General features: G+C 34.9%; 1 protein-coding gene across 9 annotated transcripts in view; it reads left to right on the top strand.

The window, feature by feature from the left end:
* Window positions 1-27,812, top strand: part of LOC142341759 (uncharacterized) — a 114,098-nt gene that overhangs the window by 33,074 nt on the left and 53,212 nt on the right. For all 9 annotated transcript variants that reach the window (XM_075392956.1, XM_075392954.1, XM_075392960.1 and 6 more), the window contains exons 4-6: window positions 19,766-19,903; window positions 20,123-20,304; window positions 24,892-25,165. In XM_075392956.1, the coding sequence (XP_075249071.1) occupies window positions 19,766-19,903; window positions 20,123-20,304; window positions 24,892-25,165 (594 nt within the window). The remainder of the gene's footprint in view (window positions 1-19,765; window positions 19,904-20,122; window positions 20,305-24,891; window positions 25,166-27,812) is intronic.

The raw sequence follows: 27,812 nt of genomic DNA, 5'->3' as shown, positions 1-27,812 counted from the left end.
TCGTGAAACAAAATAACCATCCAATGACTTCCTTCAAATTGCGCTGGTGAAGCATTAACTACAATAAATCCTTTTCTTGTTAGCTTTGGAAAATTGTCTGCTGCAAAAACTCCATAAAAATAATATTTCAAATGAATATATTTTCCTATCAAGTAGCGTAGTTCATCACTGTCCATCGGTGGGGTAGGTGATAATTGAGTTTTTTGTCACCTTGCAATCCGAATTAAAATAAAACGTTAAGCTTCTTTCGCCCAGAAATAAAATTTCTACGTTGGCCGCCAATGCTCCGTCAAATGTAAGTTGAATTGAAATTGACCAATTTGTAAGTTCGGGATGAATGAAATCATGAGAATCCTCCTGCGTTGAAGTTAAGTCAAAAGCTAGAATAAAGTGATTGGGATAATTGTCCAGAGTTATGCCATGCCCACTTTTGTCAAGAAAATCCAAGGCTTCCAAAGTATTGAAGTAAATGCGGTGGTTAAAAGTTGTTAACACCGGAGTTCCAACAATAAGTTGACCATTTCTATAAACAACAATCTGGCTCAAACTAAACTTCTGGTAGTGAAAAGGATTAGTGCGATTAGTTCCGAGGTATTCTTGATTTGTTGCCATTGCAATTATCATACGTCGTACAGGCTCCTTCAAAAAAATATCCTCATGGCTTCATTTCTTATTCCAGTTGTAGCTACAAAAGTTCGTGGTAATACTTCTGTATAGCGATACACGGCAGGCGTTTTTAGTAGAGTTTTTTCAATTGCCGTCAATACATGATCCGCTACTGTCATTTTTCTAACATAGAGGTTAGCTTCAATTATTTTAACTTTATAATGTTTATTTGACTCTGAAATTACAGCAAAATCATTTGTAGACCTTTTAAATGAAATTTTCAGATTAACACCACTAAGTAGGTGTTTATCAGAAGTTAAAATATCACTAGCTGGCTTTCCAATAAAATAGTTTTCCTGGGAACAAGCAACAAGAGCTTTTCTAGCCGCTACGTCGTCCGCGCAACCATCGGTTCCATCAATTTTAGCTGGCTCATCCTCGTAATAATATCCCTGACAAATTAGCCATGTCTTTTTTGCAGTTTTTCCTGAAGGAAATTCCGTTTCAAAGAATGCTTTGTGCGCATAGTTTCCGTTTGTGTTGGAATTTTTAACACCATTAGCAGATACAGTGCATTCTGAAAATAAAGAATGTAATGCGGTGCTGCTTAAGTATGGCGCGTCTGTATTTGTTGGATCAGTTCCTGTCCTTAAATCGCCGTCATTGTTCCGGGAGATGTTGCATTTAATTTCAAGCAGAAGTTTTCGTAAATCTATGAAATTGTTCCGATCACTCAAAACTTCAAACTCAAGCATTGGACCGTCCGGAGAATATGATGGTCCGACTTTTTGAGTAAAAGCATTTTCAAAGGAAATAAGCAGAGGCTGTTTTTCAAACAAATCAAGTGTGGTGTGTGTTGCCTCTGCGGGCAGTAAGTTAGTAATCATTTTGAACTTTAGAAAAAAAATTTGACCGACTTCTCGTCAAAGGCTTTTGCTTACGAATGACTTGTTTTGGCTTTTCACCGTTGGTTTTCAACTTACGCATTCTTCTTGATTTTGATCCGCCCACTTGTTTTCTTACAGTTTTTTGCACAGTAGACTTTATTGCTTGTTTTGGAGACTTTTTTTGTAACTACATCTACCAGCTCAGGAGCTACTTGAACAATTAATTCACGTCCAATCTTTTTGGCTACAGGCCAAAGAAATTTTCTTGCAATCGATAATGCGGCTCTGCCAACACCTGCTGCTAAAGCCCCAAAACCACTTCCTCGTTGGCGATAGTGGCTTGAAAAGTATGGTGACACTGATTGCTGTTGATAGTAGGCTTCCATTTAGTCGAATTTTTTAAAATTTAAAGTCAAAATAACTTTTCCTGTTCCAGCGAATGGAACTAATTGTCCGGTTTCTGTCCGGAATTGAATTTCAATTGACTGAAAGCTTTTTGATAATAACTTTTTGTATTCCAAATTGCTGAAAACGATGCTGTGTGTTGGCTCCATTTCGCAGGGGCTACCGTTTTTCAGGCGTTGTTTTGAATCAATGACTACAATAAGAGGAGCTTTAGTATCAGCAACGTATTGATACTCAATAATGTTAACGTAAATAAAAATCAGTTGCTTTCCTGCAGAAAAATCAAAAGCATAATCACCAGCAAAGTTTTATTCTTCGTCATCTGCCATGGTCAGATTTTCAAAAGTTTCCAACATCTTGTATCCAATATGATAACCAGACCCATCATGAATACCGTTGAAACCTAGTTTACTCGGAATTTCGTTATCCGGAAAACTAATTCCTTCGTTTTATCAAAAGAGAGGAACAAAACCCGATTGATTTTGTTAAGTTGATATTCGAAATGAGGCAATCCGGTAGCTGCTTTCAAGGATCTCAAAAGATGGTCTTGATTTTCATAGGAACCAACTCCAATGATAGCTCGTTCTCCTGCGTATGGTCTGGAGACAGCATCAAGTGGAGTACTTTTCTCATAAAACTTAAGGCCTTCAGAAGAAAATATCTTCAAATCCCTTTTGTTCACTTGATTTATTTTTGCCGGGAAGATAATTTCACTTAGTGCAACTCGCCCATCCCCCTCCGAATTAATTTCTTCGTTGAAATAATTTTTGAAAGAAGACAAGGTGTTTTGAGGAAAAATACTCATAGAAGCTGATGAAACTAAGTTAACCGTGAGTTCATTCATGTTTTGTTATTTCACTACTATTGTCTCTAACTTTGACCAACTAATTCATAAAATTTTCCTTTGACTGGCTCTTGGGATGCGTCAATGAGACCATAAGTAGGGGGATTTGTTGTAGGTATATCGTAAATCTCAAAAACTTCGTTGGTAAATGTTTGCTTGTATCCTTTTCTAAAAGGGAGATCCGCTTTTGATATTCGCACAAAGTCCCCAACGTAAAACTTTGGTCGACGAACTAGTTTTGCTGAAGCATTAAAAATTATTTATATCAAGTAAGGAATGTCTTTCTTTGTTACTTTATTCGGTGCCAATTTCGTTACCCTGTTGACTCTAGAGTTAATGGTTTGTACAAAGCTCTGCAATTGATTAACATACGAGTACGTCCATTTGTCCTCTAAATACTTGTACATCAAATTCTTGAGCGATCGTTTGTTTCTTTCCGCAAATGCCGATTTTTTCTCGCTGAAGGTAAACTTCAATTTCTTTTTTCTGACAAAGGGTGCTGAAGCAGCCCTTTAATTCTGTACCAGCATCTACCCACACTTTTTTAGGTTGCTTGTTCTTAATTATTTTTTTAAACGCATCTGCTGTTGTTGTGGCGTACTTTGATTTTAAGGATTCGACTCGTAGATAACGTGAGAGACAGCCCACCGCAACCAACAAGTATTTTACATCTTTGTTCTCTTTTGCTAATTTATCCACATAAGCCAAGTCTAGCGACCAAATCTCATTTATGTTGTAAGCAATAATTTTCAGTGTTGGAAATCTGTTTCTATATTTTTTATGCTTTGTGTGGGCATTTTGGCCCTCTAGAAACAGTTTCACTTTACTTGGTTTCAAATTTGTGCTCTTTTGTAGATTTTTTACGCTTCCGTGTGCTGCGGGACCTTTCGTATTTTTTAACTCAAGCAATTTTTTCACATTCGTCGAAAGACTCCCAGTCCTTCTCCTCTTGCTGAGTTCTGTCTTCCTTTGAGGTTTTGAAACCACTTCCGGCGTCTGAGGATTCCTGTGTAAGTAATTGGCTGGTTTCTTTGTGCTTGATTCTTTTTGGCGCAAAAATTCTCTTTTTCTTTTTTTTTGTTTGGTAACTCTATGAGTTCTTTTTCGGATCGCAATTTTAACATTACTGTTGATCACCAAGTTTTCTTAAATGTTTAAAGCCTCTCCGATATTGAAATAATCTGGATTATTTTTTTAGTTGGTTGCTGCAAATCATAGAGAAAAATGGGAACATTTATTCCTGTCGCTGTTCCGTCAACAATAAAAATTTCATTTTCATCTATATCAACTTTTTTTGATTCTTTAATGAGGTTATCTATTTTTTCTGTCCTGGTAAATTTTGCTGGCAATAGCATGCTGAGATTTCGAAGAATTTTGTCCGCATGTAATTTTGACAACTCAGTAGGATCAGTTGCTTCCCTTGTATCCAAAATTTCTTGATTCTCTTTGTCAATGCTTTCATTTGGTTGCATAAGGTTCAAAAAGGAAAATTGAGCCCCTGTATGCTGAACTCTGGGATCATTTAGAATTTGTGAGGAAAATGGTTGCTCCTTCATGAACTGATTTTTGAGAATAAAAATAAATTCTTCAGCAGTTGACATCGCTTAACTCAAATGGATGAAATAAAATTTAATAATGAGTTGAATCAGTTGGAAACCGGTTTTTGTTAGTAAAAATGCTCGTCGTTTATTCGTTGATGAATTTTTCTTGAGAACGCCTTCAAATATGTGTCTGTAATTTTCTAAGTCTCTTACTTTCACTCTAACATGTCCCAGTAAAATATTGTAAAGACTTTCACAGAAAACCAGTATACCATCGCTATCACAACTACTCAAATATTTCCTTAACTGTTTTGGCTGCAAATGCACTATTTGCTTCAGTATAGATAATTTTTTCTCTTTCATTGTTTAGAGGAGTTGTTTCTGCTTCATCAGATGGAAGATAGAAAACTGTCGGACCTGGCTCAGTAATATTTGAACAGTATCGTAAAAAATCAGAAGTTTTTGGATCAAGATCAATAAGCAAATGCCCAAACGGTTCTTTCGTTGCCAATTGATAGCATTGTTTTAATATTTTAACAAAATTTAACTATTCGATAAAAAATTCGACTTGTTGAATGTCGCGAGCTGATTTGAACAAAATGATGTGTGTTGTATTCAAGTCTATTGTACGATACCACTTGCTCTGTTGATAAAGGTTGTGCTTTATATAAATAACATTAATGTTTTTGTGACGCTCTGCGGTGGCCAATTGAACAAATTCTTTGTCATTGTAAATTTCTTCGCATGAGTCGTCTATTATCAGAAGACAGTTTGCAAGGCTATTCAAAAATTCCAAATTGGCGTACTTTTTAAACGCAACACCAAGTGTTTTCTCGATTTTGATGCATATCTTTTGCATTTCTCTATATAAAAATATAACGTTGTTAAATTTTGGGTAAAATGTGTTTCCACTCAGCATTTTGAACATTAACTCTGTTTTGCCGCAACCTGAAGGCCCTACAACGGCCATGAAGACCCTATCATGCGTAGATAAAATCTTATTCATAGTCTTGGACTTGGTAAAAGGTATCCAACTAAACTTGACAATATTGATATCCAAACTGATGTTTCTTCACAATTTGGTTTTAAAACAAGTAATTTAACAATGCAAAGTGATATTAGCAGTAATATAACAAACATTTGAACAAAAAAAACAACTTCTGACCGTGGCAACGTTGTTTGATTACAAAATTTCCATGAAGATTTGCTGCTACTTTCTTTTTTGAAAAAACTTTATTCTACAACAGCGTCAACTTGTTCAACTGCTACTCCCTCCATCTTGAGACAAAATAAATTTTTTTAACAAAATGTATTGAGAAAAAAATCACTCAACATAAAACAATTCATAGCAATTGAACTGAGTTAGAAAGTCTTTCATATGAACCATCGAGCACTCAGAGAGTCTCTCAGTTTTGTCATAATGAACAATTTTGTGCAGCTTTTCTTCCTTCACCAAGTTTTGAATCTCTTTTGGCAGTAAAGGATCGTTCTTTTCAATTTCTTCACCAACCGGGTGCTTCGACATCAGTAAGAGTCTCGGAGGACAGACTCTGGGTTGAGTTTTTGACATTTTGCTTTCTCCACTGACGAAACGGTTTAATATAATATACTAAATTAGTAAATGAGCGAGTTTCGTCCTCAGTCAGCAACAATTTAACTTTTCTCTGTAAAACCTGGTTTCCGGTTTTTATGGTTTCGTCTTTGGAAATTGAAAGACTCAAATTCCCGGCCCCCTTAATCAAGGCGCAGATTGTTGAACTCGGTGACAAGGGTGCTTCCGCTTTGGTCAATTCCTCTCTCATTTGTTAACCAGTTGAAATAGAAAATGGCTTTTTCTTTTGCACAATGTTTGTTGAAAATGTTTTTGCCCTTTGAATGATTTTGACAGTTTTGTGTAAAATAGTTCACAGATATCGAAGGACACGAGAGTGAATTCAGATCAATAATAGAGCACTCAAGCAAATCTGACAAAAACTTTACTTTTTCCTACCCCTTAGCGTAGAATATTGCACCAGGATTCCGCAAGCGAACGCTTTGAATTATTTGTGTAAGGTAAATATAGGGATAATTTCCTGTGTCCCACTCAATGCCGTGCAAATTTCTACTCAACCAACTGAATGATTGCTTTTGTTGAGTTGTTAACTCAATATAACTTTTTGGTGGTAAAAATGACACACAGTCAAGGTAGTCTTCAGTACAAATTTCAAACTCTCTAACAATAAATTTTTCTTTTCTGTGACCAAATCCTTCAACGTCTAACACAACCGTTTTGGTGCTCAGCATTCCAATAAGTGAAAACTTTACGGATGGAAAATCTTTATATATAAGCAAAATAATATTCCCGACAAATGCCCGCTAAAACAATTGCTGCTTTTTCACGGAAGCATATAAGAATAATCAGGTCCTTGGTTATATACTTCGTATATGAAACCACCTGCTTCGTGTAAAATAGCGTGCAAACGTAAAGTTTTTGATACTTTTAAATACTTGTCGAGAGATGAAATGTCAATGCCAATTAGACCTCCATATGGACGCAACTTTACAGCAATATCATGATCAAAGCAGTCCAAGTCACGAAATTATTCACTTGCTACCAGGAATTAGTTTAATCTTACTGATTTTTCTGTATGACATGTGGAAATGGATAAGCATTTCGCGTGAATGTTTTACAAACAGTTTCTACAAACAACTGGTTGATCAAAACGCATGCCAAGTCTTTTTTTCACTTACCAAACTGCAACCCTACAAAATTTTTAATGCTTTTCTCTGAAGAGTCTAAACCATTTATTATCAACAATCTTTAAACGAAGAGTGAATAAGATTTTGTCATTCTAATAATAGCGACAGACTAACCTATCGAGTTTTTATTTTTATAATTTTAACCACTTAGAACCAATAACCGCAATGCTAAATGCATGTTGTTTTTGTTTGTTCACGAATTCTCCCATTTGTTATGATAAGACATAGAACAACGCATTCGTACACTGTCTGTAGTCACTTTCCTTTGGCCTTACTAGACATAAGGTTAAAACTTCAAAATTTGCTGTTTACTGATTGGCTAAGATAAAAACCAACTATATCCAACTATTATGCTCTACTTGACGAGTATTGTTTTCAGCTATTCTTAGAAGCAACACGCCTAAACAAGTAGGAAAAACAATCCAACTCATTTAATCATTTTTTTCTATTCTTGCATTCTGTTTGGTTGCTCACAAAATCCAAATCTCTGCTCGAAAACAAATTTAAATTGTTTGCAAAATCTTTTCACAGTCTTTCTTCGTTTCTTTTTCTCTTTCTTTACTATTGCTATCAGTCTAAATATTCTCAAAACTTGACTTCAAAAGACTATTATAGCACAGTTGATATATATTGATACTCAAGTCTTAAGTTTTAGAACAAATTGTTTTATCTTTTGATTATATAGAAAAGCTGACCAAAAGTTTCCACGACCTGATTAACTACCACAACAATTCATTAACCGCAACATTGTCTTCAAAGTTTGAACATGTCTCCGGTGGCAATTTTTTTGAAAGAAGAGGCCAATCCCGATTTGAGAACAATAGCAAATGAAACTTACAAAAAAGAGAAAGTCGTTATTGTTAAACAAGAGTTGCGGGACAAAGAGTGGATTACAATTAACCACATGGCACTACCAATTGTGGTTTTTGACTATATCCAATCATTCAGATTTGAAAAGGCGCTGATGAAAGGAGCACAGTACACAATCGATCATGTTACCGGCTACGTAAGAGAATTTGTGTGTTCAATCCAGAGACAACAGATGAAAATGTTAGGAAAATTCTTTATGACTATGATATCAAAGAGATTCCTCTATATGAAAATCAAAAGGGCTATTGGAGGGACTTAGAAATTATCGATAGTTTGCGGCGGATTCCAACCAGCCTCGAAATTCCAGACATTACAACTCGGTCAAATTCTCCACTACCAGACTCAACGCCAACTCCCTCAGCTCCCGAGGTAGCGGAAGTTTCCATAAATGCCAGCAGCAGTCTTGAGACGCCACCAGTGAGCCTTTGCTTTGCTCCAAAGAAACGAAAACTTGATATAAACTTCTAAAACTCAACTAAAGACATTGTTTCTTTTGTTTCTGAGATCTTCTAGTGTGAAAACTATTTTGTTAGTATCGTTTGTTCCGTGTTATTTAGCCTAACATTTCTTTCCATTTTTAGTCTTAAGACACATTTTTCCACTTGAAATTGAATTTCTGCTTTCACTGCACTTTTTATTTAACACAGTAAACAGTATGCACATTCTATTGAGCATGCAATATTGTGATACAAATCAAAGTAATCTTGAGACGACGAGATACTACTTTCGTTTTAAACACAAACTCAAACTTGTGACCACACCTTGTCTTTTATAATAAAACAACACGTGTTCAAACATGTGCAAGACGGTAATAAAGCCTAAACTCGACTGACCAATCAAAGAAGCAGAGACGATCACACTGAATTGCTTATGGTAATAAAAGAGACCACACCTTGTCTTTGATAATAAATCAACGCCTGTTCAAACATGTGCAAGACGGTAATAAAGCTTAAACTCGACTGACCAATCAGAGAAGCTGAGACGACCACACTGAATTGCTTATGGAATTGAAAGACACATGTTGGCTCATGTAGTAGACATAATAATTCCTAAAACTCGGCCAACCAATCACAAACGCCGAGATCAAAACTTGCGAAACGAAAAAATCAAAAACATATTTTGTCATATGCACAAGTTTAAAATTAATCTTCAGTCTGCTTTCAATAAATCAGAGGTTGACAAAACAAGTCCAGATTGGATATAAATAGATGAACATTATAGACATACAGCTATAGTTATTGTAAGTGCTATGAAACTATCAGGAGAACAAAAACAGAACAAGAAAACTGTTTACTAAAGTAAAGAAAAAAAGAATCTCCTTCGCAAAAAAAAGAGAAGTTAGTTTTCTTAAGTGTATAAGGGAAGTAGATTGCTCACTCTATCATATTGCCTACCTACGCAGTGAGGTTCAGTCGGACATCAGGTTTTCCCGTTAAAATTTCGTTTTTTAATTTTCCCCAAGTTTTATACTATATTACGTGATCACATTTGCATTATCCCTCAAACACCTTGTGTTACTTAATTTACTGGTCTGCACTAGCTGTCATTCACAATGCAAAACAATTTGTGCATAATGGAATTGATTTTTGTTGAAGTATTTTGCATAAAATTGTCCAAAAACAACAATTTTTACTCTAAAAATACACATTTTTATTCTTGATTTCTAACTCTTCCATCATTTAAACGTGGTAGATGAATTGCTTTAACGCACACTTTCAAACACTTTTTCATTACTTTTTCGGAACATTTCACATAGTTTTGAGCATTCATTTTGTCCATTTCATGCGTGTATTTCTTCCTTATTCTCTGCAAAGTTGCATTCTTTTCACCTCTGACGCTGCAAATTTCATACCAGACACAATAATTTGGAGCCCTGGCACCGAAGTTTTATTGGCTTTCTAATCTACCCACACTCCCTAATCTGGGATAACAAATGGTCAATAAAACTATCAAACTAAAACCAGATGTGGGATCAAAACCACCAAAATTGGACTCCATTTTGCTTTAAATGTTGATATATTACATAAAACTTGTCAAGAGATTGAAGTAAAGAAAAGGTAAGTCAGTTATATGTTTTTTAAAAACCCATGAATAGTCCTTTTGACTAATAAAGGGTTTATGAAATTTTAAAATTTAAAATCAACTTAATGGACCCCAAGAAATTGCAAAATTTTCACAAGTTTTTCAATAATTCCAGAAAACTGTGAAATTTTAACAAGTTTTTATCCTCCGCACAAAAATAGCTGGAGATATCGTAAGATTTTGCCCACCAAACAAATTTGCCAAAAATTTTACAAGTTTTTCTCACCGCACGAAATTGACAAAAATTTTACAAGTTTTTGTCCCCACAAATTTGAGAAAATTTTACAAGTTTTTGTCCCCGGCACAAATTGAGAAAATTTTTACAAGTTTTTGTCCCTCTGGCAAAATTGAGAGACACAATTTTTTGACCTCAAAGATGTACCTCACGGATCGTCACGGGTGGGGACGTCCCCACCCGTTACAAAGCGTGTACATGGATCGTCACGGGGGGGACGTCCCCCCGTGACAAAGCGTGAATTTGGTCTTACTACTCACGAGGTTCAGTTGCATAAATATCAAACCTGTTTTTTTTCAAAAAAATCCATTTTTCACACTAATTATATTTCTAAATAAGGTGTCTGATTTTGAATTGTTAATTGATCTCAGACGAAGTTTGAAACGTTGTTCGTGTATTTTTTATGCACATTTTTTGTATTCATCTTTTGATATCTTTCTCCGAGTTACTTTTTCACGCTTGATTTCTTGAAGTTTTTGAGTGACTGAAATTTCTCGCTTTCATAAATAATGCTTTGAGCTAAAATCGAAACGGTTGGGAGGGATTAAAGAATACCGTAAGTGTAGATTGATGTTTAATGCCACAGATTCGAATCCTGGAGATTGGGGGTTTGATGGCCATCATCTTCAGAAGTTTTTTACCCATAGTAGTTTTGTAGCTTGTACCCCCTCTAAATAACATCTCCCCGCAGATGTTCGAAAGCAATTTGTCCGTCATTAGTCGGTTCATATTCTTAAATTATATCTTCTTTCATAATTAATGATTTTTATTACTTTCGACCATTATTTTAGTTAAATGGTAAATGATAATTTATAGTGATTGTTGCTTAATGGTGATCAGAAGAAGCGTGCTCAAGTGATCAATTATAGTTCTTATATTTGTTCGATGAGGGTTTCAAAACGTTTGGCTTCAGAGGTTCTGTTAAAATCTTCCAAATTTTTTCTTTTAACTAGGGACGGAGCAGCATGTGACTACATTGTTGGAGTTTGGTTTTCTTTTTGCTAACGAAAACCTTTTAATGACAACTGGATGTTTTTTTGTGTTTAACTGTTTGAATGATATGGCCATGAACTTAAACTTTGTTCTGAACTCTCTTTTTGATAGATTTCCATACGCTATATGCAATTTGTCTGAAACTTCATAGAGTGGTATGCAATTAAATGTTTCTTAAAATTGCAATAACTAATACCAACAATTGGAATCAAGGAAATCATTCCACAATGTTGCAGCTCTATCAAGAACGAAATTTGATAAGATTGCTAATTTCAAATAGGCTCTTAAATTTTTGTGCAGTTGAAGTGGTTTGTTTTCTATTTAATCGATTTTTAGTACTGGAATAAAGATTTTTTTTTCCACGATCCAACATTTTTTCTTAATTTTGCCTTTAACTAGCTGTATTTTTTTTCAAATTTTCCTGTCTAGTGCGTCAAGAGATCTCAATTTTTCAAAGTTTTTTCGTTGTTTACATATTAAATTTGTTCAGTTCTTGTTCACTATGAGCTCAAAAGCATCGAACAAGAAAGAAAACACACGACCTTCATTAGCTTGAAAATGATCCAAACATAAAAAACATAATCAAAAATCTAGTAAACGCAATAAACGTTGTTTACCAAGGTATTGTCAGGCCATAAACAGTAATTGACGCCAAAAATTGAACGTTTTTACGATGCGCGTGTGAACCATCGAGTGTAATTAAGTGGTGTATGGTACAGCTGTTGAAAGTATACAAGATACTGATATTCAGAAGAGTACAGTTAATATTCTTTGAATCATGATGACATGTTGAGCTGTTAAAATTGGTTATAATTTATACTTCAAATTTGCCGTCAAAAGCACGTCTAATGAATGATTCATGCATTGTTGAAAAGTTTTTCTCTTTGTATGTTTTTGTATGGTAACAATTAAGCTTATTGTTTTGTTATTTGATCTCACATCAAACATCTCACTTTTTATTTAACACAGTAAACAGTATGCACATTCTATTGAGCATGCAATATTGTGATACAAATCAAAGTAATCTTGAGACGACGAGATACTACTTTCTTTTTAAACACAAACTCAAACTTGTGACCACACCATGTCTTTTATAATAAAACAACACGTGTTCAAACATGTGCAAGACGGTAATAAAGCCTAAACTCGACTGACCAATCAAAGAAGCAGAGACGATCACACTGAATTGCTTATGGTAATAAAAGAGACCACACCTTGTCTTTGATAATAAATCAACACCTGTTCAAACATGTCCAAGACGGTAATAAAGCTTAAACTCGACTGACCAATCAGAGAAGCTGAGACGACCACACTGAATTGCTTATGGAAAAGAAAGACACATGTTGGTTCATGTAGTAGACATAATAATTCCTAAAACTCGGCCAACCAATCACAAACGCCGAGACCAAAACTTGCGAAACGAAAAAAATCAAAAACATATTTTGTCATATGCACAAGTTTAAAATTAATCTTCAGTCTGCTTTCAATAAATCAGATTTTGACAAAACAAGTCTAGATTGGATATAAATAGATGAACATTATAGACATACAGCTATAGTTATTGTAAGTGCTATGAAACTATCAGGAGAACAAAAACAGAACAAGAAAACTGTTTACTAAAGTAAAGAAAAAAAGAATTTCCTTCGCAAAAAAAGAGAAGTTAGTTTTCTTAAGTGTATAAGGAAAGTAGACTGCTCACTCTATCATATTGCCTACCTACGCAGTGAGGTTCAGTCGGACATCAGGTTTTCCCGTTAAAATTTCGTTTTTTAATTTTCCCCAAGTTTTATACTATATTACGTGATCACATTTGCATTATCCCTCAAACACCTTGTGTTACTTAATTTACTGGTCTACACTAGCTGTCATTCACAATGCAAATCAATTTGTGCATAATGGAATTGATTTTTGTTGAAGTATTTTGCATAAAATTATCCAAAAACAACAATTTTTACTCTAAAAATACACATTTTTATTCTTGATTTCTAACTCTTCCATCATTTAAACGTGGTAGATGAATTGCTTTAACGCACACTTTCAAACACTTTTTCAGTACTCTTTCGGAACATTTCACATAGTTTTGAGCATTCATTTTGTCCATTTCATGCGTGTATTTCTTCCTTATTCTCTGCAAAGTTGCATTCTTTTCACCTCTGACGCTGCAAATTTCATACCAGACACAATAATTCTCAATTTGGAGCCCTGACACCGAAGTTTTATTGGCTTTCTAATCTGCCCACACTCCCTAATCTGGGATAACAAATGGTCAATAAAACTATCAAACTAAAACCAGATGTGGGATCAAAACCACCAAAATTGGACTCCATTTTGCTTTAAATGTTGATATATTACATAAAACTTGTCAAGAGATTGAAGTAAAGAAAAGGTAAGTCAGTTATATGTTTTTTAAAAACCCATGAATAGTCCTTTTGACTAATAAAGGTTTAAGAATTTTTAAAATTTAAAATCAACTTAATGGACCCCAAGAAATTGCAAAAATTTCACAAGTTTTTCAATAATTCCAGAAAACTGTGAAATTTTAACAAGTTTTTATCCTCCGCACAAAAATAGCTGGAGATGTCGTAAGATTTTGCCCACCGAACAAATTTGCCAAAAATTTTACAAGTTTTTCTCACCGCACGAAATTGACAAAAATTTTACAAGTTTTTGTCCCCACAAATTTGAGAAAATTTTACAAGTTTTTGTCCCCGGCACAAATTGAGAAATTTTTTACAAGTTTTTGTCCCTCTGGCAAAATTGAGAGACACAATTTTTTTACCTCAAAAATGTACCTCACGGATCGTCACGGGTGGGGACGTCCCCACCCGTTACAAAGCGTGTACATGGATCGTCACGGGGGGGGGGACGTCCCCCCGTGACAAAGCGTGAATTTGGTCCTACTACTCACGAGGTTCAGTTGCATAAATATCAAACCTGTTTTTTTTCAAAAAAAAATCCATTTTTCACACTAATTAATATTTCTAAATAAGGTGTCTGATTTTGAATTGTTAATTGATCTCAGACGAAGTTTGAATCGTTGTTCGTTTATTTTTTATGCACATTTTTTGTATTCATCTTTTGATATCTTTCTCCGAGTTACTTTTTCACGCTTGATTTCTTGAAGTTTTTGAGTGACTGAAATTTCTCGCTTTCAGAAATAATGCTTTGAGCTAAAATCAAAACGGTTGGGAGGGATTAAAGAATACCGTAAGTGTAGATTGATGTTTAATGCCACAGATTCGAATCCTGGAGATTGGGGGTTTGATGGCCATCATCTTCAGAAGTTTTTTACCCATAGTAGTTTTGTAGCTTGTACCCCCTCTAAATAACATCTCCCCGCAGATGTTCGAAAGCAATTTGTCCGTCGTTAGTCGGTTCATATTCTTAAATTATATCTTCTTTCATAATTAATGATTTTTATTACTTTCGACCATTATTTTAGTTAAATGGTAAATGATAATTTATAGTGATTGTTGCTTAATGGTGATCAGAAGAAGCGTGCTCAAGTGATCAATTATAGTTCTTATATTTGTTCGATGAGGGTTTCAAAATGTTTGGCTTCAGAGGTTCTGTTAAAATCTTCCAAATTTTTTCTTTTAACTAGGGACGGAGCAGCATGTGACTACATTGTTGGAGTTTGGTTTTCTTTTTGCTAACGAAAACCTTTTAATGACAACTGGATGTTTTTTTTGTGTTTAACTGTTTGAATGATATGGCCATGAACTTAAACTTTGTTCTGAACTCTCTTTTTGATAGATTTCCATACGCTATATGCAATTTGTCTGAAACTTCATAGAGTGGTATGCAATTAAATGTTTCTTAAAATTGCAAAAACTAATACCAACAATTGGAATCAAGGAAATCATTCCACGATGTTGCAGCTCTATCAAAAACGAAATTTGATAAGATTGCTAATTTCAAATAGGCTCTTAAATTTTTGTGCAGTTGAAGTGGTTTGTTTTCTATTTAATTGATTTTTAGTACTGGAATAAAGTTTTTCTTCCACGATCCAACATTTTTTCTTAATTTTGCCTTTAACCAGCTGTATTTTTTTTCAAATTTTCCTGTCTAGTGCGTCAAGGGATCTCAATTTTTCAAAGTTTCTTCGTTGTTTACGTATTAAATTTGTTCAGTTCTTGTTCACTATGAGCTCAAAAGCATCGAACAAGAAAGAAAACACACGACCTTCATTAGCTTGAAAATGATCCAAACATAAAAAACATAATCAAAAATCTAGTAAAAGCAATAAACGTTGTTTACCAAGGTATTGTCAGGCCATAAACAGTAATTGACGCCAAAATTTGAACGTTTTTACGATGCGCGTGTGAACCATTGAGTGTAATTAAGTGGTGTATGGTACAGCTGTTGAAAGTATACAAGATACGATAGTAAGAAGAGTACAGTTAATATTCTTTGAATCATGATGACATGTTGAGCTGTTAAAATTGGTTATAATTTATACTTCAAATTTGCCGTCAAAAGCACGTCTAATGAATGATTCATGCATTGTTAAAAAGTTTCTCTTTTTATGTTTTTGTATGGTAACAATTAAGCTTATTGTTTTGTTATTTGATCTCACATCAAACATTTATTCCCTTTGAGGATTTATTAAACTATTTTTCATAATAACTTTTTTGTTATTTACTACAATCCGAGAACTTACACAAAATTTATCTGGAGGTTTCATTGAATTGTTCTTTAAAAAGTGATTTTCTATTTTTCTTAGTGTTCGAATCTAATCTGCAATTTTCTGAACAGAAAATAAAAGCCACACTTGGCCGCGGGCAGACATTAATTGCTTGTAAATTATGGCGACAAATCGAACTGGAAGTTATGGTTTCTCCGGACAACCATTAATGGTCAATGTTGGCTAGGGGCGCTACTTTACAATGGAATTCTGGAAAAATATTGCATTTGATTAAAATGAACTATAGCTGCCGGCGATTTGCTATTTTGTAGCTGAAAGTTACCCAAATTGTCTAAAGTTTACCTGAAACAAGCATGAGCCTCGCTTTTAGATTTAATAGTGGTCACGCCGATCAAACAATGGAGCTGACAAATTTTGGAGGTAGTTGAGTAACAAAAACAAAAAGACGTAAAACCCAAAGCCCCCATGATTACGAAATGCTTACAATCTGATGATTTCTCCACAAAATGTAATAATGTCAAAATTTGTATATTGACATTGTAAGGCAATAAGCGCTGGCCATTAAACTCAATCGTAACGTGTCTTAAACTCAATGTCTTAAGTTACACTTCTTAAACTCAATTGAACATCATCACGAGAAAGCTCGTTGTCTGGCTTTTTGAACTTTTCCGTCTTTTCAATTGAATTAAAAAGTGGGATTTGTTTAGAGTTTAAATGTTTCAAATTCGTTACAAAAAATGACTAGGGGCCAAAGTTATCGTTGAAATTAACCTTGTTTAGGGTGAAAAGAAGTTTTAATGTTATAAAATGCTCGGCTTCTAGAAATAATTTTTCTCGAAGACGCTTTTCCTTTTCTTAGAAAGATTCCAGCTATTTGAAACTCCATAATCTTGTCTATAAAATCCCAACCATAGACCAAAACATCGTTTATTTTAGTTTTTTGATGTTTGTTTTTGTCTTCGCGTATTATTTGTGTTAATTTGAAAAAAAGATGCATAATAATTGGTTTTTCATCTTAATTTGGAAATGAAATCATGAGATGTTGTCTTTATTTAAGGTATTTTCATGCATTCTTCTTATAACTATCAGTTTTTCTAAACGAAATTTTCTGCTGAAATGCGCTTCAAAATTGTTTTTGAGGTGTATGTATTTGTAATGCAAACTTGATTACAAAAAATTGTACTAATTTTTGAAATTCTTCTTAACTTTTTTTCGTTAATATTTTCGTTATTTTCGATATCTGGCTGCCAATTTCTTAGGACTTGAAAATTGGTTAATAGATAAGGTTGAAAAATTTTTGAAGATTTTTTTTGAGGAATTCAACCAATTCTCTTCTGAAATGTGCCATTTTTTTCAAATTTTGAGTATTTTGTTCTTCAATTTTTTCAATTTTTAGGGATCAACTGAGCAATTGCCAACTTTTGTTGGTGTCAGTTTGTAAGACAATCTTTTCATAATTTTGTTTTTGAGGAAATTCTCTTAATTTTAACCTATTTATATGGTTTCAAAAATTTTGTTGTTTTAGCCTCTGTCTGTATCTCAGAGGTGCAAACAAGTTTCTGCTGCCCTGCAAATAGGATTTTTTAAAAAAATTTTTGACAACGATGATATGGTTTTGATGACTCAAGTATCAATATTTTAAACAAATTTACGCTGATTTATAATTTTCACGTTTTAAAAATTTGTCATTTCAATTTTTCTGATCTCAATTGGTCAAAATTTTCTTGAGGTTTGTGCTGTCATTGAGTTTGGAGGTCAAGACATTGACACACAAGAAGATAAAGCAAATCTTCAGGGTTTTTACTATTTTTTTGTTTCTTATCTGCTTCTGCCTATTGATGCTTGCTTATATATCCTAATTTTTTTTCAATTCACATTTTCGATTTTTTGCCTTTTTCGAGTTTTGATCGAAAAGCATAGGATTCAACACGATTTTCGTGTGTGTACATTTTGATTTCCGTAATTGTTTTTCTCGAAATCTGTGAAAATATGTTTGTCTTTTTGATTCGCAAGGGTCGTTTGGTCTGATGGTCAGATAATGGAGTTTTAAGATCTTCTTTCAATTTTTCGGATTATAAACCGGGTCTCGTATTTTTATGTGTTTTAATTGGTCACTGTCACTTTTTTTCTAAAGTTTTCTGATCGTCAAAACTTCAGGTTGATTTGTGCTAGTTTCTTTTTGTCTTATTGTTAAAAGTTTCATGATTTCATTATGCCGGGTGTTGAAAGTCTTGTTTATTCATCAAAGCACTTCTGTTTGCCTTGTTTTAACTGTGCTGTCTGCTCAGAAACAATTGAGCTGTACGGTGTCTGTTCTACTTTAATTTCAGTCGTATTCTGGTGAAAGATTTGCCGTGCAGCACGTTGAGCTTTTCTGATAAAATATAATTGTCAAGGTGAAGCACTGTCTTATGGCTGTATAATTGCATTAAAAATTCATGTAGAAATTTTGCGGTAACGATATTTGCAAATAACAATATTTGCATAACCTACCAATGAAAAATTCTGTTAGCGCCCGATTAATACAACAAAAATAGGAAAAAGTGATGAAATTCTGCTTTGGTATCAGACTGTCTTTTTCGGCCACTATTTTCTCGCCATTGATTCTATATGAAAAGTGGCGAGAAATTAGCGGTGGAAAAAGATAGTAGAATCAGCCGCTGTGTGGCGTAAGTTATGGAACTGTTGTAATTGGAACGAGTTTTCATTAACAACATTACCGCATAGTTATTATTGTCCTATTGATTTTATTCAACAACCCGACTTTGTTCCGATTTGGATAACTTCTCAATAGTGACGACAACCGTGTGGCTATATTAATTTTTTGGCATTCGTGCAAAACGGTGTAACTTCGCCGTGCAGTCAGATCTGGGTAAATTTTGTGATAAGCAATGATCAAACGCAGTATGGCATAATAGGCGAAAACTCGACTAGGCGAACAAAAATTTTGTAGCCATTAGGCAAAAATCCAGAAATAAATTTTGTGGAAATTAGGCGAACAGCAATTTGAACATATAAAAGAGGTAGTTCAAAATCCCCTCGATGTTATGAAATTGTCAAGTGTGCCTAACATTTGTCTTTACATTCAAAGGAACTTTCATGTTAAAATACATCATTGCATTGTTTTCAATATTTTGTGTCTTTTGCTGTCGTGTTTTGCTTTTCAAAAAGTTTAAAAGAACAAATGTTTAAAACACTTATAATCAATAGCTTTATTGTTAATAATTTAGAACTACTGGTTGCAAAAAATGCTTGAAAATTGGGGTAGTTGGGGTTAAAACTATAACTTGAATATGATCAAAATTTGAAAACTATGTTCATTTTTTGATGACTTTAAAAGCTTTTTTCTACGAAGTCTATTTTTATAGTCACTTAATTACATTATATTACGAAGCCATTATTGCATTACTTCCTCTAAGTGTTTTTATTGTTACTCGCCTGTTTTCCACAAAACCTTAATTCGGAAATTTCGCCCAATGGCTACAAAAATTCCTTCAGTCTAATCGAGTTTTCATCTAATATCCTACGCCCAGATCAAAGAAATCAGCAAGCTCCAAAAATATTGCTGGTGATTTGGTTTAATTGTTTTTTCATATTGTTTGTCATCTTTTCGGGGGATCGGATATCAGTTGAAAACTCGATTAGGCGGAGACATTTTTTGTATGAATTAAGCAAAAATTCATGTTTTGCGAATACCAATTAAAACACTCAAAAGTGGTACGACAAAATCCACTTGACGCTATAAAGTACGCAAACTCTTAATCTCTTTCCAGCTTATACTAGTTTTTGACTTTATCTTCCCCACATCGTCACGCCCCTTTAATAATTACTACTTACTCTTATATAAGTTTTTTTATACCTCAACTGTGAAATGAAGAACCACTCTAGAAGTTGAAAAGAGATTACTGTCTTCAGGTCTGCCTCCTTTTGCTGCCATGGCTCCTCTTCCTCCCGCTGACATCCCTCCTATGACGTCAGCCGACTACTGGTTCGCCTCCTCCTCATCTTCCACTTCCTCTGCACAGAATGAAGGCGGTGTCCAGAGCACCTTAGGTCAGTAACACGAGTACAACATTCAATTAATAATCTTAACTATGGTTTTTTCCAGATACATATCTATCAGTTAACTTAAAGGTTAGAACTAAGTCTTTATATTTATGTATTTGGGGAGGCTGTCGAAGAAGGTCAACAGGCCTGTCAAAGAGCAATAGTCTAGTATACATCTGACGTGAGTTTTTAAATATGCTTAAGCAAAGTTTTATGCTGACACAGGTGCACCCTATAACATGGCAGGAGTAATGAACAATTCCAACCAACAGTTGTCGCTCTCGCCCTCCTCTTCACAGTCTCCTGGAGGGGAGAGTGGCATCAACAGGGTTCAGGGGGGAGGTGTCCCAGCTGGTGCTCACCAGCACCACCAATTCCAGATGATGGCAGGGAATCAGAGAGACCAGGTTCATATAGTAATGTATTTTGTTTTCACGTCAATTTTTTCAAGGCTGGGGAGGGAGGGGCGGGGTAATAATAGGAATGTTTGAATCTAAAATCGCCCTATATTCTACCAATATTGACTGGGGTGCGTAACGTACTGAGGGAGGATGGAAGGTGACATAAACTGAAAAGATCCCATAACTTGCGAATGGGGTTGCATTTCCACCCACCAATCAATGAAAAATTTGACTTCAGAAGCACTTAGTTATATTGTGCAAATTTTTGATATCGACGTTTGCAGCCTACTATTAAAAGTTGATGTCATTGGTCAATTACAACGACAATGATTATTATTTAAATTTAGGAACCTAGCCAAGCATATGAAATTGATATTTCATATTTCGTTAGTTGCTGGTGGGAGTTTTATAGGTACCAGAGGGATTGGTGTAAAAGATCCAAAATATTTGTTTATGAAGGAGTTCATTGGAGTGCTTGAGTTCATGCAAAGTAAAATTTAATTCTGAAATAAATTAATACACGACTATCTTAGTCTTGATCTGGCTCAAGTATTACTTATTAGGCTTTATTATTATCGATTCTTATTGAGGATTTTTTTACACCCTTTTAATTTAATGGGTAAATTTTGCGACCACGATTACCATAAAATTTTATTAACTAACTACATAGCGGAACAGAATAGATCCATAGCATAAAATGCAAGATCGCCCCCAATAACAGTTTCAAGATAGCAAGGGAAATAATAGTTTCACAAACGTGGAAATAACACACCCTAGTTCAGTCTACCCACCTGGTATAACCATTAGGCTAAATTATCTTAATTCCCTGCAATAAGAAGTGGGGTTAAAATAGTGCAAACATATTCCCTAGAAGTAATTTTATTTGATGTTGTGAGACGTTTCTAAGACACTTGGAACTTTCGGGAGAACAACACGCTGACAAAACTGTGTTATTTGTCCTTTTGGGTGTTTCGGTCTTTGCTAGATTGTCAGTCAGAGAAAAGTGGCAATTTTGAGTTTGGGTTCCTGCAGCGTGAACAAGAGTTCTTTGTCGACAACGCACTGTTACAAGAATGTCAATTACTCATTAGTTCATAATATTTGACAACTTAGGAAACAGTTTGACGTTAATGGTTCACGCAATACAATTTAGGTATGTATGACTTTCTCTTGAGTCAGAGAACCCAATTTTGGATTCCAGATTTTAAAGAAAACTCTGAACACATAGCTGGATGAACCCAGAATGGCAACTGAAATTATCTGCAGTACACTATGAACGTAACGTAAATTAAAAATTTAAATTTCTTGTAAATTGTTTTGTTTAAGATAAGCTAATGATTTCTAATTTCCGGAGTTCAAAGAAAATTTCAAAGAGTAGACTTCGTTAATAGCTCTCGAACGAAGTTGGAAGCAATTTTTAAGAACTCCACGTGTCTTTTTTTACGACCCGAAGAGAGGTGTATTGACATTACACCGTTTTTTTTTTAGCTGAAGCAAATTTGGTAATGACGCGGATTTTGACTTCTTTCTTTTCGAACATTTACCTTTGTTGAAAGTTTATTTCTGTTTTCTCATTAAACTTTAACAGTAGCTTAGTTTGTAATGTTTAGTAATTGGGAACTGCTGGTAAAAATCAAGGTGAAAAGTTCATTTTGAGAATTTTGATACCAACCACATAAATCCATTCTACCTATCTAAACTACAGACCAACCCCCCACTACCCCCTTGCCTAACCCCCTGGTCCATGTAGGTTAGTGATTAATTGCACCAACTCTAATCCGCGAGATCGCGGGTTCAAACCCCACCCTTTTCAGAAGTGTTTTGGACCCATAGAAGTGTCTGTAGCCTGTACCCCCTCTAACTTATATAGCCACGACAGTCGTTTCAGATCAATTCGTCCGACGTTAGTTGGTTTATATTTTCTTCTTCTGAAGTAGAAGAATTAGGAAGTCATAATTTTTTACATGACAAGCTATCAGAATTTTGGTACTTCATAGAGGGAACGTTAAGCGGTTTATATCAAAGCCAAAAAAGAAAAAAGAACTTAATTTTATCGATGTTGGGTGTTTCGGTCTTTGCTAGATTGTCAGTCATAGAAAAGTGGCAATTTTGAGTTTGGGTTCCCGCAGCGTGAACAAGAGTTCTTTGTCGACAACGCACAGTTACAAGAATGTCAATTACTCATTAGTTCATAATATTTGACAACTTAGGAAACAGTTTGACGTTAATGGTTCGCGCAATACAATTTAGGCATGTATGACTTTCTCTTGAGTCAGAGAACCCAATTTTGGATTCCAGATTTTAAAAAAAACTCTGAACACATAGCTGGATGAACCCAGAATGGCAACTGAAATTATCTGCAGTACACTATGAACGTAACGTAAATTAAAAATTTAAATTTCTTGTAAATTGTTTTGTTTAAGATAAGCTAATGATTTCTAATTTCCGGAGTTCAAAGAAAATTTCAAAAGGTAGACTTCGTTAATAGCTCTCGAACGAAGTTGGAAGCAATTTTTAAGAACTCCACGTGTCTTTTTTACGACGCGAAGAGAGGTGTATTCACATTACACCGTTTTTTTAGCTGAAGCAAATTTGGTAATGACGCGAATTTTGAGTTCTTTCTTTTCGAACATTTACCTTTGTTGAAAGTTTATTTCTGTTTTCTCATTAAACTTTAACAGTAGCTTAGTTTGTAATGTTTAGTAATTGGGAACTGCTGGTAAAAATCAAGGTGAAAAGTTCATTTTGACAATTTTGATACCAACCACATAAATCCATTCTACCTATCTAAACTGCAGACCAACCACCCACTTATTTACCCCCTTGCCTAACCCCCTGGTCCATGTAGGTTAGTGATTAATTGCACCAACTCTAATCCGCGAGATCGCGGGTTCAAACCCCACCCTTTTCAGAAGTGTTTTGGACCCATAGAAGTGTCTGTAGCCTGTACCCCCTCTAACTTATATAGCCACGACAGTCGTTTCAGATCAATTCGTCCGACGTTAGTTGGTTTATATTTTCTTCTTCTGAAGTAGAAGAATTAGGAAGTCATAATTTTTTACATGACAAGCTATCAGAATTTTGGTACTTCATAGAGGGAACGTTAAGCGGTTTATATCAAAGCCAAAAAAGAAAAAAGAACTTAATTTTATGGAAGCAGTTTTCCCAGCTATTGCACTGGAAATTATAATAATCGTTTTCGAAACATATCAGCTTCTATAATACGCAGACAGGATAGGGAAACGCGATGCACAATGATGAAAGAAAAAATATGTTGATGTTAAGCTAAACAAAAATTTTGCCAGTGTTCCTATATTTTTAACATCACAGACGATGGTTAAGTATTTAAAGTTTTTAAAGTAATTATTCCTTAAGGTTCCTTAACATTCCATAAGATAGGAAATTTCAAATGTGTTTTAATGTCACCCAATGAGTGGGGACTTCAGTTAATTTTACCTGTTATTGTCCTCATACATCAACAGAGAAAATTCGAAATCACCGAAGGAAACGAATTTTTTCAAAGACATCTAATTGAAAGTACAACTGCATTCACAATTTGTTAAATCCTTCAATGACGAGTTTTTATTATTACCTGACCAAAGTGGGGAGAATATAAACGAACATTTCACGCGTGCAAATTTGAAATGGACAGTTGAATTTAGAATTATTGAACTGCTGATCTGTTGAATTAATTACCATAGTTACGATAAGTTAATTATAGTTTACCGTTCCCCTTTAAAAAAACTTCTAAGTGAGAGTTAGGAATGGGAGGCGTAAATTTTTTGGACTTTGACAATTGTCAGTTTGTTTCTTATCCACTGCCCTATAGCTTGACCACCAAAATATTTGGTCATTTTGGCTTTAGAAATTATCAAAATTTTGTAGGCAGAAGACGCAAACACGTCGTTTCGTGGCCCATAATAACACACGCTCATTTCGTTTACAATTCTTTTAAGTGATCATTTCGGGAATTTTTAAAATTATTCTCGATGACGTTTGCAGAGATTATGGATCTTTCCCGTTATAACCTAACCCCCCCCCCACCATGTTAAACATACCATAACATGATAGTGGGCACAATTTAATGGGGGCTGTAATGGGAGAGGCCCAATTATATATTTGCTCTGTTGGTCTGACCATTCGACTTTCTTGCAATGGCGTCACGATTAACTTCTCGATTTTCGCTTTAAATTGCCCTTATTCAAAATTTTAAGATTGAATTGGCGCCAGTTTGCTAATAGCAATCGAAGCTAAAGTGCGCTCAAATTGTGTACAGGTTTTAAATAACTTTAAATATTTGTAGTAGTCTAAAATAAGTTCTAAAAGAATTGGATCTATTCTGTTTTGCCCCCACCTCCAGTGTTTTTACGTCCCCAAGTTACAAATTATGTGTTTTATGTAGCACATTACTATGTAAAAAAAATAGCACGTGCGCCTGGCAGGGGGCATAAAAATATCAGCCTATTAAGCTGGGGGGGGGGGGGGTCTAAACAGAATAGATCCAAAGAATCCTTCGGAGCCCCCTATAGAAGTCATACCCCTCTCCTGTCTCCACATTTTACTTATTCAGTTATTCGTTCGTACATTTTTCAGTCATTCGCTGGGCACGGTGGAACCCTACCGTTACTTAACCCTGGAACCCAATACATTCCCACGGGTACCCCAGGTCTGATCCCAACAACGACTGGGGGAGGTGGAAGTGGAGGCGGAAGCCACAGTGGCGATTCCTCCGATATGAACGAGCAGGACCCAGGCAGTGTTGTGGAAGGAGGAAGCAACTCCGATTCCCTCAAGTACAAGGTGGTCACTCAGCTTAGTTGTCTCAGACAAATCATGGCCAGACTGCTAAGGGAAAAGTTCCAAATTGGTGAGTTTATTATAACGTACCACTTGTTCTAGATGTTTGGCAATCAATTTATCTGAAACGCTTTTTCAGATCTATTCTGACCCCTGCAGTGTTTTACCCCCCCCCCCCCACTTGCAAATCATGTGTTGTAATATGGCACGTTAACTATGCAAGAAAATACCACTTACTCCTGGGGTGGTAAAAGTTATATACTCACTAAGCGCTGGTTTTTGACAAAACAGAATAGATCCGATTTCTCTGCCTGACAGACCTCTTGAGTTAAAAGTTCCTCAGAAAACAAGATGTCAATTTTTTGGGAGCAAATTTTCAACAATTTTCAAATATGTTCAACAGACAACTGAAGAGATCTTTATTTGTATAGCCAAATAAACTCTTGTTTGAATTCCACAAGATATTTTTTCGTGGTATCTGGTGTTAATGAGTAGAACTTTCCTGCCAACAAATCTTGAATCAACAAGCGTCGGCAGCATACTTTTTTTGTTCGACTTGTGATTTTTCGATTTAAGGGGAAATTTAATTAAACTCTTACCTTATGAAGAATCCTGTTGTTTTCCATCGGATTAGTTTGCCTGAATGAGATATAGAATTTTCTATTTCTTGTTAATTGATATCGAAAGAAGTCTGAAGCCTTCGGCCTTTTTAATGCAAAAACGTTTACCCGACTGATTTGGTTTTATGTAGTGACTTTTTAGCTCCTGATTTCTTACGTTTTGCGTGACCTAAACTACTTTATTGTTAACAAATCTAGGCAGCCGAACTGAATTGCCGACAGTTCACTACTAGAATTGAAATCAGGGTGCGTCAAAATACATTTCTTTATTTTTTCGAAATTAAAACTATTTATGCGCGCGTTTGGTTTACTTATAATAGTAAACTCTCGGCAATTCAGTTCAGATGCCTCAATTTCTGAACGATGAAACCGTTTAGATCACGCCAAAAAAGGTTAAAAAAACTGTGTAGAAAAATAAATTGCCAAATCGTTATAAAATTTTTGGTAAATTTATTTAAACGTAAAATAATTCTACTTAATTTAAATTCAGCTTAATTGCTAACTCTGATTGAATTTCGTAGAAAGTTGTCAACCATGAATGCTTTCATATCATTTTTGGCTCAACTTTTTCTTCAATTAAGACAACCGAAAGTTTTTTTTATCGTCTTTTATATGATTTTGTTTTGTTTCTCTTGTTGAGGACGCAATGTAACAATACTTGCAATTTTTTGCTTGGTCACTTTTTTGGATTAAGTGCTAGACCAGAAGTGCACCCAAACGTTTTTCGTTTTTAGTCAATGCTCCATCAATATTTAGCGTTCACTGCAATTTAGTTGAATTTCGTGCACAATTTTCTGCTTGCCGATATCTCTGAAGAAACGATGGCTTGAGCCGTGCTTTTAACAAACCAAATTGACCTTTTTAACAGCTTCAGACTGATTCTTGTAGCTTTTAAATAAAAAGGTACTAATTCATCACAAAATGATCTACTAATTGCCCTCTTTTCTGTAGATAAATTAACTGTTCTCTATCTGTCAGCATCGGCTTTAATGTAGCGATATATTATTTTACTGCTGATTCCAAAATATTGCTGCTGATTTACTGCTGATTTCAAAATTTCGCCCTTAACAAACATTGCAAGTGGTGTCTGGTCTAAAACATTTCACCTTGCTTATATTACAAATGTGTTCCTTACACCAGATCATTTTTCACTTTTTTAAATTAAGACACCCAATAAATTGTGTCGGCAGGGGAGTTTTGTATGTTTTTGAAGGCATTATTCCTTATTTTCCTTACGTCAGCTTTTACAGAACAAAATAAAAGCTTATACTGGTTGAGAGTGTAAAAAGTAAAAAATTTAGTTGTACAGTCTATAAAATCACAATAATTCGTAAAACTGCTCACTAACACTTTGTTTTCAGCTGAGTAAAAGCTGAAATTGAAGAGTCTCTCTTGACTTAAGATTAAAATTGTGGAATTTTTTGCTGAATTATTCGCACCCTCAATTGAGAAAGCTTTTTCTAGATGCAACGCCGTAAACTGATTATAGTTGTGAAATTTTACAAAGATAATCTTGTTTTCTGTAGTCTTTCTAGCTAATTTTTTAAATGTTTGATTGTTGAGCATTATCTACTAACGCTAAGCGCACACACACACACAAACACACACACACACACACACACAATCACACACACACACACACGCCACCCACTCACTTCTGCACACACACATGCACACACACAAACCTCTTTCATCTACTACAACGCCAGTTTCTCCTCTGTGACTTGAGTTTCCCTACCGACTGAACTTTTGTTCATTAGCGTGACCTTGATGTACCCTGTGCCCGTTTCACTTCAAAATGTTACTGATGTCTTATGTGATATACGTGTGTGTGTTCTAAAGTATGATTTGCAAAAGTGTCTGATTCAATACCGTCACTTTTGTACCTATGCTTTTTAATACTTCGAATCAAAATGAAGCCCTCAACTTAGTTAGAATTAACTGATAACTCATCTTGCTGTGACTGAGGGTGACCATGTGGAAACCAAGACAGTTTCTGAAGCCGGGAAAGGTGAAGAAATATGGAACCTGGCAATGAACGACGAGAGCAAGGCACTCCAAGAGAACAAGAATTGGGATCAAGTGAGTTCACCCACA

Source organism: Convolutriloba macropyga, chromosome 6 (assembly GCF_964194025.1).
Source record: "Convolutriloba macropyga chromosome 6, txConMacr16.3, whole genome shotgun sequence".
Taxonomy (NCBI): Eukaryota; Metazoa; Xenacoelomorpha; order Acoela; family Convolutidae; genus Convolutriloba; species Convolutriloba macropyga.
This window is presented reverse-complemented; position numbering and strand designations above follow the sequence as displayed.